This window comes from Syngnathoides biaculeatus, chromosome 17 (assembly GCF_019802595.1).
Source record: "Syngnathoides biaculeatus isolate LvHL_M chromosome 17, ASM1980259v1, whole genome shotgun sequence".
Taxonomy (NCBI): Eukaryota; Metazoa; Chordata; class Actinopteri; order Syngnathiformes; family Syngnathidae; genus Syngnathoides; species Syngnathoides biaculeatus.
In genome coordinates, this window is record NC_084656.1 from 20,093,722 (window position 1) to 20,106,835 (window position 13,114).

Sequence of the window (13,114 nt, forward strand, 5' to 3'; positions counted from 1 at the left end):
CGTGGATGAAAGCAGAAGTCCCGGGCCCGCCTCGGCGCCCCGCTGCTCACCTGTGCGTCGTGATGGTCCACAGAGAAGTTGCACACCAGCCAGGTGTCGGGGTCGCTCTCGTTGCTGGCCGCCACCTTGCGCATGGCCGACAGGTACAGCACGTCCCTCTGGGAGGCGGGCCACACCCTCTGCGGCATCACACCATTCACTCAACTTCCTTTTTGTGCCCCCCCCCACCCACTTCCTCCCCATACCTTGTGCGTCTGATAGACGATGACGGCGTTCTCCGACAGGGTCTCGACGATGTTGAAGTTCTCGATGGTGGCTGCGGAAAGGGGCAAAGAGAAGCGGGTCACGACGAGACCCGAACCCAAAACGCATTCGGAGCCCGCGAACGCCCGCGTACTCTCCCAGTCGTTGCGGTAGGCCGTGTCCCAGAAGTAGCGGCACACCTCGTGTCCCGTCACGCGCTTCACCGAGTGCGTGGCCTTCAGCGGGTCCAGCACGATGCCGTTCTCCTCCACCTCCCTCCTGTACACCTGCGGGCGGCCCACCAAAAAAAAAAAAAAAAACCCTCCCGTAAGCGTCCACATTTCCTTTCCCGCCATCCAAAAAACAGGAAGTTGCACTTGCGATACAAAATTTCAAGCTGGAGAAACAAATCAATTGTCTACGCGCGGCAAAAACCACATCTTAGCAAGTCCATTTTAGTTTTAATGAAAATATTTTACTGGACTTATTTAAAGACATCTTTGATTTCTCCCCCCCCCCCCCCCCCCGAAGATATAAAATCTTAACTTTTTTTTTTTTTTGTCTTCACTTATTTTACTGAGGAGCGGCACGGTGGAGCAGCTGGGAAAGCGCTGGCCTCGCAGTTCTGAGGTCCTGGGTTTCAATCCCGGCCCCACCTGTGTGGAGTTTGCATGTTCTCCCCCTGCCTGCGTGGGTTTTTCTCCAGGTTGGGCACCCCAATTTCCCTCCCAAATCCCAAAACCATGCAACATGAATTGGACACTCTAAATTGTCCCTAGGTGTGATTGTGAGTGCGGCTGTTTGTCTCCATGTGCCCAGTTCAGGGTGTATCCAGCCCGCCTCCTGCCCGTTGACAGCTGGGACAGGCTCCAGGGCTCCCCGCGACCCTCGTGAGGATAAGCGGCGAAGAAAATGGATGGATGATTTTACTGAGAAAATATCTGCTTTTAAGTGGGGGACAAAATCTGCCAATGGGACGTGCATGAATTAAATTGATAAGATTGTGCATATTCATACAATAATTCTACAAAAATAAGTGCAGTAAAATCCCTCGGTGAGATTTTGCGCTGATTTTTTGGGAGTGGCCTCATCGCGACGTACTTTCATCTCTCCTTCCTCCACGACCAGCTGCCAGTTGGCGTCGCCGCCGACGTCCTGGAGCGAGTAGGTCATGTGACTCTGCACCATCTCCTCCACCTGCGGGAGCGGCGGCAATATCGGCGAGTTTGTTGACATTTGTTGAGTTTCATATTTTTGTTTTTTTATTTTGGGTGGGCCGCACCTGCTCAGATAATCTGTGAGAGCCCGAACTGGAGAAAATGTCCGCTGGCGGAAGTGGACTGGATCTCTGGATTCTCATCTTCTCTGTCTGACACTGGAACACACACACACACAAACATTAATATGTGACATTTGCATGACGCAGACGATAACAGTCCGCTCGAGCGTGAATATGACGACCTCGCCCGAGGAGAAACAAACAAGACACTTCTAAGAAAAAGGCCATCGTGTTAACAGACGTTGATTTTTCAGTTTATAGGCGGAATTCTGTCTTTTAAAATTGTATTTATTAAAAAAAAAAAAAAAAAAGACAAATATTTTTCAGCAATATTCCGACCGTAACCAGAATCCAGTTGTTCATATCCCGGTCCGATTTTTTTGGAAGCCAGGTGGAAGATTAGATACGCGCCTGTTGATTGGTCGAATGTGTTCCTCCTGACCAATGAAAACGCTTGTTGTATACAAGGCTGCTCACGGGGCCACTTTCAAGTCAACACGATGGCGGCGCTCGAGAGGAAAGACGCCTCTCGATAATATCTGATAAATATGTCAAAAACAAGTTCCGATGGGATTGGCTGGAACGAGAAATCGTTGATAGAATTGGAAAGAAGGAAGTCGTCATTCTGTTAAGCGACTTCGTTCGCAAAATCGATCAACCGCCGCAATAACCCGGTGAGCGTTCACAAGCATTATTTACTTGACGTTAATAATTGTCCAAATTAATGCGTTTCAATCATTTACAAAAACAATAAATTCAAACGTTTTTGAATGGATACGATATGCACGTCATGAAAGACCGTTTGCGTGCCACGACGCAAATCTCAATTCAATTTAGCAGTTTACGTAAATATGTATTTGAAACTTTTGGGGTAACGGGATGGCACCTAAATAATCAACTATTATATAATATTGTGTCCATTTTGAAAACAGAATAACATTCATTTGTATGATGTATTCGATATATTTCATTCATAATAGAATTTATAAAAATTCCACATTAAAATTGATAATCTTTTGATCACGCTTGCAGCCCCCAGATCTCCCTCCCTCCCCCCAAAAATCACATCTGTGTTGAAATGGAACCGTCTCCGTCTATCGCTCAAGGGTTGACATTTTTCCCCGTCCCAGAAGCGAAAGCCCGCCCGCCTACCTGCTCGATTTTGTCCTGGCGGTCGAGAGCGGCTTCCACCGCGTCGAAGAATTCCTCCTCGTTGATGAGGCTGTTCGGACCCTCCTGGCGGCCGCGGGGAAGACGTGTCGAGAATTGAGCTCACGGTTAAAAAAATAATAACAATAGACGCGTAATAAATGGACGACCAGCTCGAGGATGTCACCTCGTAGTCCGGACCTCCAAAGTGCGACTTCTTCTTCAGCTCGTTGAGGGCCGACTTGTAGCTCTCCTCGATTCTTCTTCTCTTTTCCATCTCCTGCGGGCACGTAAACGCTGTTGAAGACCCCTTGGCGCACACTTTAAACTCAAAAAAACTGTTTTGGTGTCTTAAAGTGAGAAAACTACGATAACGAGCCCACCATTGTCGTTTGCGCATTGTTAAATGTAACATTTCGGCGACAAAGACGGCGTTTCAGTTCGCGCCGCTGCCCTTTTTCTTCGCGAGAACGCTTGTGTGCGTCTTTGAAAGCTAACCCTCAGGATAGCATACACTAGCAAGGCTAACTGCGATTTTCATCTACCGCCAGTATTGTTTCAGCAGAAGACAGAAAAGTGGAAAGTACAGTGATGCCCCGGTTCTCGACCACAATCTGTTCGAAAACCAAATCGATATTTCCCATTACAATGAATGGAAAAAGAAATAATGCATTCCGAGCCTAAAAAAAAATTGTCTTTTTAAAGCATTTTTTTTAGCTTTTCCTGATAATAATCTGCATAGTAGGAATACATGTATACTTTAAATACTTAATATAATGAAATGATTCAGAAATTTATTTATTTTTATAAGGTTAATAATCCTCAATAGGAAGAAAAAAGTCAGTAATTGAGCTACTGGGGCACGTCTGCGTACAGACACTGCGTTATACACAGTTACAAAGCGTGCCGTGAGTCTGCGCACTTGTTATTTCCGGGTTTTGTCGGGGGGCGTACCGATTTCCGTTGGAAAACAGAAGCAAAAAAAAAAAAAAAAAAAAAAAACTCAAAATTTTCATTCAAAAACGGAAGCAAATAAAAAAAAAAAAAATCTCTAAATTTTCATTTGAAAACCTATTTGACTGAGAGCGGAGACGTTCGAGAACCGAGTATTCACTGTACGTCCAATGGGACACATGATGAAATGATGTTATATAGCACCAAAAAAAAAAAAAAAAAAAAAAAAAGGCTCGGGATGACGACGTCGTCAATTCATCAACTTCGACCCTACTCCCATCACATTATAGTGGACTGCAAAAAAAAAAAAAATACATTTTTTAAAATCCAAATGGGCCTCGAAGCACTTCAAGTGTTGCTCACCTTGTCCAGCCTCCTCTGCCAGCTGTCCTCTCTCTTGACCATCAGGTCGATGCAGTGCGACAACGTGGCCAGGATCCCGGCGGTGGTGGCCTTGAACGTGATGGCCTCGCCTTTGAAGTCGATGCCGTTCACCCCCTTGGCGTTGCAGTACTGGAGCACTTCGGCGCCGCCGCGGACGACCCCAAACGTCAGTCGGACGTCAAATACGGTCAAAATGACGGCGTTTGTCGGACTTACGTTTGTCTTTTCCGCCGCTGCTGTTGTGGTTGTGAAGAAAGTCGCCGTCAGGGCGGGTGCTGGGGAAATCGTCCTCGTCGTCTTCCACGACTGAATGGGGAAAAACAGTTTGTCATCACACGGGCAAGATGGTTCCGACGCCATCAGACTGACGCAACGACAACAATGGTGCAGTTTCATCTCGAGACTGGAGCGAGGGCGAGAGGGAGCAGTGACGAGAACAAAAGGCAGAACGAGCGCAGGCGGCCATGTGGGCATCTTCTCACACACGTCCATTTGAGCGCTCCACAACCACACCACTGAACAAAAACAGCAACCGTGAATTCCAACAAACAGCGCCTGACAGTAAAACTCCACAAATGACAGAAAACGCTTTAAGAATAGTGAAAATTGACACCTCGCCTAAAAATGTTGAGAATTCCCTACATTAATAGCTCAAAATATAAAACGTATGGAAATTTTGCACAAATTCCACGAGATTACGCTCAAAAACATGACTACAAAACCTCATTAAACTTTAGAAAAGTGTGCGCACACAGGCGGCACGGTGGAACAGCTGGTAAGGCATTGGCCTCGCAGTTCTGAGGACCTGGGTTCGATCCCGGCCCCGCCTGTGAGGAGTTTTCAAGTTCTCCCCGTGCCTGCGTGGGGTTCTTTCCGGGAACTCCAGTTTCGTCCCGCGTCCCAAAATCATCCAACATGAATTGGACACTCTAAATTGCACCTAGGTGTGATTGTGAGTGCGACTGTTTATCTCTATGTGCCCTACGATTGGCTGGCGACCAGTTCAGGGTGTACCCCCCCTCCTGCCCGTTGCTCAGCACTCCCCGCAACCCTCGTGAGGACAAGCAGCAAAGAAAATGGATGGATGTGCGCATACAGATAAGACTGACTTCCACCAACAACAAATTCAAAACCTAACTCCTTCCTCACGAAGCTTATCGAGAAGTATCCCTCTAGCAGACTTCATTGGTACCAATTAGATTTCTTAAGACATCTCGGGGCATGTTTTGTAGAAAAAGGACGACAGCTTCTGATAGAATCCACAGAAAATACACGAACAGGTTAATCCGTAACTATTACAGAATATTTAAAGGGGGGATGTTATGAAATTTGTGATCAAGCAACTAAGTATTTACAGTACACATACAGTTCTTCACAGTACAGTATTATGGATGTGAGTTGTAGGTATTATATTTGTCCACTTGGGTTCGCCATCCACACATTCTTCACCATAATCCCAGTGTGCATGTCTTTTGCAGGCAAATGCATTCCAAAAATGTTCCACCCCCTTCTCTTTATAGGTTGAGTGCCGCGGAATTGGGCCTTTGCTGATGATGTGCATTTGATTTCCATATTTCAGAGCACCATCGGCTATTTGCGCCCTCCTTTTTAGCAACACTGTTATGGATTATAATCCAATCTAACTAGCCGTGGTAGACAATCATTCAATTAGCGAATATATTTACATTACCAGAGATGTGTAATTAAGTAACTTTACTATATTGTACAACAACAACAAAAGGTAATAAGTGAAATGTGATATAGCGAGGGACGGGCTTTGATGTACTTCACTGCCTCCGAACGGTGACTTTTCGAGGAAGTCAAGTTTACTTTTATCCCTTTGCAGCTCGTCCTTGGAGACGCCGTCGGCGCAGCCGTCGAAGTATCTCTGCAGCGTGTCGACCTGCCGGCACAGGATGTCTCGGAAGGTCTCCATCTCCGCCAGCTTCTCCCTCAGGCTGTGACCCTTCTGGAAAGGAGGCAGCCGCACGCGTTGGAATAAACAAATTCAACACAGAACGGGAAGTTGGCGCAGAGTGCACGACAATGGAGGACATCGTTCTTAAAGTCAAGCTCAAGGCTGCTTCCGAGTCAGGAAGTGATAACTCTCCATCCGCCAATTACTGCAGCAACTACGGTATGTTTTTATTTCATACGATTACCGTAATTTACGGCCAATAAACCGCAACTTTCGTCCACACGTTTTCAACACTGCGGTTTATGCGGTGATGCAGCTAATTTGTGGATTTTTTCCTAACGGCCGCAAGGGGGGCCCTCGAGCGGAAAAGCTAAGAGTGAGACCGGTGGAACGTATGTGCCGAGCAAGTGACTTTTACCGGACCGGCCCCGTTAGTGCTGCGCCAGCATGCTACTGTCGTGTTTCAGTGATTTTTACCGCTATGTTTTTTTTTTTTTTTTTTTAAACCAGCTCTGTTAGCGTGGTGCTAGCGTTAGCGCGGCGGCACTAGCATTAGCATGGTAGCGCTAGCATTAAACTCTGTATACAGTATTTCTTTGTAAATATCTTGTGTTTCAATGTGGGCACTTGTGACTTTTACACAGCTGCGGCGTGTGTATGTACCAAACAGTATTTCCTTTACAAATGTACTCAGTGAGGCTCGTAACCAGGTGCCAGGAATTACAGTATGTATCCACGAGACGCGACGTTCTATTGTCACCTTGAAGGAAGAGGTAGAGGTGGCAGAGTAGCCGCTGGCGGCCGACGTGAGCGACAGCATGGAGCCGTGTCTCGGCAGGCTGGACTCTGAGCCGTAGCCGGGATCCGCCTGGTGGGGAGAAGAGACACGACAGGGGGGAAAAAAATTTAAAATTGTTGCGGTGCACGGAGAGAAAAACTGACTTTTGAACCAGTAGCGGGCTCAGAATTCTAAAATCATTTGAAGCAAGAATGAAACTGTCTTCAAAATTTGACACGCCGCATAGAAGAGTGTTGTTAACCAAACGAATGATTGGAAATATTGCCAATGGATTGTGGACAAAATATAAAATAAAATCAAGCCATTCTCCCAGCTCTCAAAGAGAGACTGGACACCCGCATTCCCAGAAAAGCAATCTGGTTTACGTGGTCTACGTGCACTGTGGAATGCAGCGATATGACCGAGACAAAAATATGTGCCATAAAGTTTGGGAAAGTTCAACTCGACAAAGGATATGTAACCATGGCAACACATGTTGTATATCGCCTTAAGTGACACTTCCACGCTTGCACCACCAGGTGGCAGCGAACGCACCCCATGTGACAAAGGTAACTAGCGGTCAATGACCAGGAGTAACTCCCGCCCGGTGGATTTCAGGCAGCCGTTAATCAGTTCAGACGAGTGCGCGTGCACGACCAAGATGGATCGCGTGATACGTTTGTGCGATACTCAAATGAGGGGAAGGCGGCATGTCGAGCAGAACCGATTGTCGCGGTGCTTTATCTCTTTGCGGCACGGTGGCGCGAATATACACACTTTCAGGCGGAATCCCAACACTGACATCACCAAGCTTGTGTTGTGTTTCCACGGAGACCCGAGCGGTGGTCTGTGGGCGGGCTGAGTTTTTAAGCGGTGACTCACTTTGGGTGGAACGACAGCTGAAATGTGTGTGAGTGAATGTGCGGGGGGGTGAGTCACGTCCCTGTGAGGCTCCCTGGACAGGGGATTGGTGGGGGCTGGGGGGGGGGGGTATTTCCCCAAACAAAGATCAACAACGGTCCCCTCATCTTGTCCACCATCCTCCTTCGCACCGGCTTGCAAAAATCAACTGTTCGTATCTTGTTTTTTCGCACTTGTCAAATGTTTTGGGCTAACCGACCCTGTGGAGCTCGATGGAGTCGATCCAGAGGCGCCTGTGCTCGGGGTCCTGGGCCCTCAGGTACCACACGCTGTCGTTGACGCTGATGTCCAGTCTGCACTCGTCAAACTCGTGGGGCTGCAAAAAAAAAAGTAAACATTGCCGTGATGTTTGCCTGGCCGGCGATAGCAGTCGGCTGCTAAAGTACACATGAGCAGAAAAGAAAGGAAAAGCTGAATAAACACACGTGGTGGTGGTGGTCGGGGGTTGGCGGGGGGGACGTGACAACCTGCTCATAGCAGACTAAAACAGATGCATAGACCGAAAACCAGGGCCTGCTGTTTGTGTGAGTTTTAGGGCTCGCTACGCAATGCATCACATGCTTGTCATGCATAATCCAACGTGCAAGCGTTTAATTCTGTGCATCCATTATTGATCCTCCGAGTGGGGGTGAAGGTGTAACGATGGCAATATTGATTCTTCTGGTTTCTAATCCCAAAAAGATTAACACAGATTAGCGGTAGAAGCATTTAAAATCTCACCCCCAATTCGGCAACACTGTCCAGGTTATTTTGGCCTTAATCCTAATTAAAATGCACAGCCTCAGTCCCTAATTTGAAACTAACTACAAGGTCTTCAACACAGGTTTTAAGTCTTAAATTGATACACTAACCCAGGTTTGAAAGCCTACTTTAAATCCCTAACCCTGTCTTGAAACTTTACCCTGGCTTTAACCCATAACGGTGGCATGAAAGCCTCATTTGAAACCCAACCACAAACCCAAGTCCTAGTTTGAAAGCCTAATCTAAAATTTAAACCTTCCTTTGGATCCTAAAGCTGTCTAGAAACCCTCATTTCAAATCCTACCATTGTCTTGAAACCAGACTCGAAATCCTAATTTGAAACGTGTCTTAAGCAAGGTTTGAAATCCTAAACTTGTTCTGAACCCATAAAGTCTTGACACCCGAATTTAACCCTAATAAACCTGGCCCAGGTTTAAATTCCTAATCTTGTTTTAAACTCCCAATTTGAACCCTTTATTTCAAACGCTAATCACGGTATAAAAAAAGTGACGCCATTTTCTACCCGTTTAAAAAGAACCGTTGGCGTAAAAGAGGACGCGTCACTCAACTTTCGACGCGTGCTCACTGTGAAAGCCAGAATGAAGACAGAACAGAGGACTTGCTCATTCATCCTCTTTCGTGACTAAGAAACTGCGCTAAAGGAAGTCACGAGTTACATTTCCTGCCTGCAGCAACTTCTTACTTCCCTTAAGTAGTACATCCAAACTCGCCCCCCCTTTTGCAAGTGATCCACGATTATCTTTCCCTATTTCGTATATTTAATTGAGAAACGCCCGATAACACGGAAGGTAAAAGCGTTGTCGGGTGCATTTGCATCGGAATGAGCGCCGAGTGTACAACGTGTAAGTTAATATTTACATTGGCCGGGGAGGGTCGAAGCCGAGCAAATATGCTTTAATGCTCTCGTGCCTGGGAACAGTGACTAATTAAACTCGGTATCTGTTTGCACAAGGGCAGCGCACGCCGAACGCAGTCGAACGTCATTTGTAAATCTTTGACGATTGGCCCAATGGGGGGAAAAAGTGGGGGGAAAAAAAATACCTCTGGCAGGGAGGGAGGGTCGCCGCACAAAGACGCTTTCTCTACTCAGGACGTCTGGTGATAAAGACGGCACGTGGGCCCCGGGCGGACCACGGGACGCGCAGTCCGACCACGTGTACCTGCCTGCGGAATAACGGGCTAAAGTTTCTCAATTGATTGCGCCGAGTCAGCGTTGTCCGACGGGGATTCGGGAAATGGGAAGCATTAAACAGATACGCGACATCTAATGCACTTTTTTCTTGGTTTATTTTCTAAACACACGGCATAGCTGTGCGTCTTAGGAGGTTGCGAAGATATTTTAGGGGCTCGAGAAGGGTGATGTATAAAAGTTTTTGTGAAGAAAATTCTGTTGCACGCCTGCCCGGCCATCAACTGTAAAATGAAACAACCAAGTACCGTAATTTACGGCCTACGGAGCGCACCTGGTTACAAGCCTCACCGAGTACATTTGTAAAGGAAGTACCATTTGGTACGTACATACGCCGCCGCTGTGGAAAAGCCGCAAGTGCCCCCATTGAAACACGAGATATTTACAAAGAAAGACGGTACACAGAAAGGGTTTAAGTTTAACGCTAGCACCGTCGCGCTAACAGGGTTGGTTAAAAAACAATTTTTGGGGAGGGGAAAAAAAACAAACGAAAAAAAAAAAAAAAATCACTAAAAAAAAAAGATAACGCTAGCGCCGCGCTGACAGGGGCGGTTAAAATAAAACTTATTGGTAAATATCACTGAGACAGGCCAGTAAAACAGCAGCAAAACGCTAGCACACGAGATATTTAAAAAGAAAGAACACAGAGTTTAACACTAGCGCCGCCATGTTAAGGCTAGCGCCACGCTAACGAGGCCGGTTAAAAAAAAAAATAAAAAATAAAAACGCGATAAAAATCACAGAGACACTGCAGTAACACGCTAGCACCGCGCTAACAGGGCCGGTTAAAACAAAACTTACTGGTAACTATGACTGAGACATGCCTGTAACACAGCAGCAACGGGCTAGCACATGAGATATTTAAAAAGAAAGACGGTTCAAAGAGTTTAACACTAGCGTTGCCATGCTAAGGCTAGCGCCCCGCTAACTGGCATTGTTAGAGAAAAAAAAAAAAAAAACATACCGGTAAAAATCACCAAGACACTGCAGTAACACGCTAGAGCCGCGCTAACAGGGCCGGTTAAAACAAAACCTACCAGTAAATATCACTGAAACATGCCTGTAACACAGCAGCAACGGGCTAACACGAGATATTTAAAAAGAAAGACGGCACAAAGAGTTTAACACTAGCGTTGCCATGCTAAGGCTAGCGCCCCGCTAACTGGCATTGTTAGAGAAAAAAAAAAAAAAAAAAAAAACATACCGGTAAAAATCACCAAGACACTGCAGTAACACGCTAGTGCCGCGCTAACAGGGCCGGTTAAAACAAAACCTACCAGTAAATATCACTGAAACATGCCTGTAACACAGCAGCAACGGGCTAACACGAGATATTTAAAAAGAAAGACGGCACAAAGAGTTTAACACTAGCGCCGCCGTACTAAGGCTGGCGCCACGCTAACGCTAGCAGGGCCGGTTAAAAAAAAAAAAAAAAAAAAAAAAAAAAAAAACATACCGATAAAAATCACGGAGACACTGCAGTAACACGCTAGTGGAGCGCTAACAGGGCCGGACCGGTAAAAGTCACTTCCTCGGCACATATATTCCACCGATCTCATCCTTCCCTTTTCTGCTCCAGTTCCCCCTTCCGGGCGTTAGGAAAAAAAATGCACAAATTAGCCGCATCGCCGCATAAACCGCAGGGTTGAAATTGTGTAAAAAAACATCGCGGCTTGTAGACCAGAAATTACGGTAAATATTTTATAATTTGCATATTTCTGAAAATGAGTCTGTGACCATAATTTGGCACATTAACATGATTGTCACCCATGACTTGGCAAATAGGCTGGGTGAAGATCCAGAGCCACTTTCAAGTGCCGGCTAAACTGCCCTGCTTGAAACATTATCTTGCCAAAATAAAAATGAGCAGAGCTGCGTTGCAGTTTTATCGGGCGAGCAGTTTAGCACTAGCATACACCTGCATCCGCTAACAACTGAAAAATGGATATTAGTGTCATGTATGAAGTGCTGCCTCCACGGATGAAAGGTGAAGAGACAAAAGCGTGACGAGGGCACTTTTGCACAGGAAACCTCACCGTGACGACGGCCTTGCTGAGGCACAGCGAGCCGCGGCAGCCGTACTCGGTCTCGTCCTGCGACTTGTAGTAGCTGAGCGTGTTGTTTTTCCGCACCACCCAGCGGTCCTGCCAGCCGTGGATGTAGTTGGTCCACTGCATGGAGCAAAAGCATCTCTTAAGTGTTTTTCTTTTTCTTTAAAGATTTTAAATACAAAATACACGATACAGATGCAAAAATATGATACACAAGCGCTGTATGGTGTCAATAAACAGTTCAACTCACTTCATGTGTAGCATCATGTGAACATTTATTTTTTTAAAAAAGCGATGAACCTATTTATTGCCACTCGAAGTTGGAATTTACTGTCAGTTTCTTTTTTTTTTTTATAACTTTTCTCTATTTTTCGACCAGTTACGGAACAAACCATTAGCTGGATCATTACAAATGTGTTCATTCAATTTCCACACTGTCAATTTGATGCACCGATGGTGTAGTGGTTACACACGCCTGCCTTCGGTGCGGGCAGCGTGGTATCGATTCCTTGGATAATGACATAACTGTAAATTTGAAGTAAGGACCTGTTTCTTTTCTCTTTTAATAAAAGCAAATAACGTTTTAAAAAGTTTTTAATCAGGGTAGTCGATTAAATCACAGCCCAAAAACTGAATAATCGATAACTAAAATAATCGTTAGTTGCAGTAAATATGCAGCCCAGGGGTGTCAAACTCATTTTTGTAGTGGGCCACATTGTAGTTACGGTTTCCTTCAGAGTGCTGAAAACAAACCTTTTTAAATCGCCTCATCATATTTACGCGTGAAATTCATGAACTAGTTTTGGGATGAGAAATCGAGGGTAATGGACTTTTCCCAACTATCGTTGATGTTTGGTAAGCCAAAAATGCTTGCAATATCTCAATGTTACCGTTTATGATGTGGCGATTTGAAATGTTTGTACAGATTTTTAACAAGAATCATGCAAGTTGGCACTCATGATTCACCTCCGTGGGCCACATAAAATCATGTGGCGGACCAGATCTGGCCCCCGGGCCTCGAGTTTGCCACCTGTGCTGTAGCCTGTACAGTAAATGCTTTTGTAGAGGTGTCGATTATCCATCCATCCATCCATCCATCCATTGCTTCATCCCTTTTTCCGAGGCGCTTATCCTCTCAGCGCTGATTACCAGATGTGATGATGACAGGAAGGAGCGCGTGCAACTGCCTGGCAGGTGCAGACCCGTGAATCCGCCCTCCCCCAGGCGAGGCCTCGGCGACGCAGTCTGGACTTTGCCCGCGCCACGGCAGAGGAGGTGGGCTCCTCTGTCCCGCGGATGTGCGCGACAGGGTCGGCGCCGCAATCTGTTCAAAGGCCGCCGGCGACTTTGAACGCACATTTAGCTCGCCAATAAAATCTATCGCCGAGCCCAAAACGTGCGTGTGTGTAGCTGCTGATTCAGTTATCCTCAAATAGAAGCCCGGGGGTGTGGGGGTGGGGGGGTTGTTTATGCCACTGCAGTGCTG

The 13,114-nt window shown here is 46.3% G+C and overlaps 1 protein-coding gene across 3 annotated transcripts in view; it reads right to left on the minus strand.

Annotated features, from left to right (window-relative positions):
- LOC133490627 (ceramide transfer protein-like) overlaps positions 1 to 13,114 on the minus strand; it is a 45,330-nt gene that overhangs the window by 3,221 nt on the left and 28,995 nt on the right. For 2 of the 3 annotated variants that reach the window (XM_061800929.1, XM_061800930.1), the window contains exons 5-17: positions 11,614 to 11,748; positions 7,826 to 7,942; positions 6,688 to 6,795; positions 5,840 to 5,978; positions 4,226 to 4,315; positions 3,989 to 4,146; positions 2,859 to 2,951; positions 2,675 to 2,758; positions 1,526 to 1,618; positions 1,345 to 1,440; positions 398 to 530; positions 246 to 316; positions 51 to 179 (exon numbers count right to left, since the gene is read on the minus strand). In XM_061800929.1, coding sequence (XP_061656913.1) covers positions 51 to 179; positions 246 to 316; positions 398 to 530; positions 1,345 to 1,440; positions 1,526 to 1,618; positions 2,675 to 2,758; positions 2,859 to 2,951; positions 3,989 to 4,146; positions 4,226 to 4,315; positions 5,840 to 5,978; positions 6,688 to 6,795; positions 7,826 to 7,942; positions 11,614 to 11,748 — 1,446 coding nt within the window. The remainder of the gene's footprint in view (positions 1 to 50; positions 180 to 245; positions 317 to 397; positions 531 to 1,344; positions 1,441 to 1,525; positions 1,619 to 2,674; positions 2,759 to 2,858; positions 2,952 to 3,988; positions 4,147 to 4,225; positions 4,316 to 5,839; positions 5,979 to 6,687; positions 6,796 to 7,825; positions 7,943 to 11,613; positions 11,749 to 13,114) is intronic. The other variant, XR_009792255.1, reaches the window with a different exon arrangement.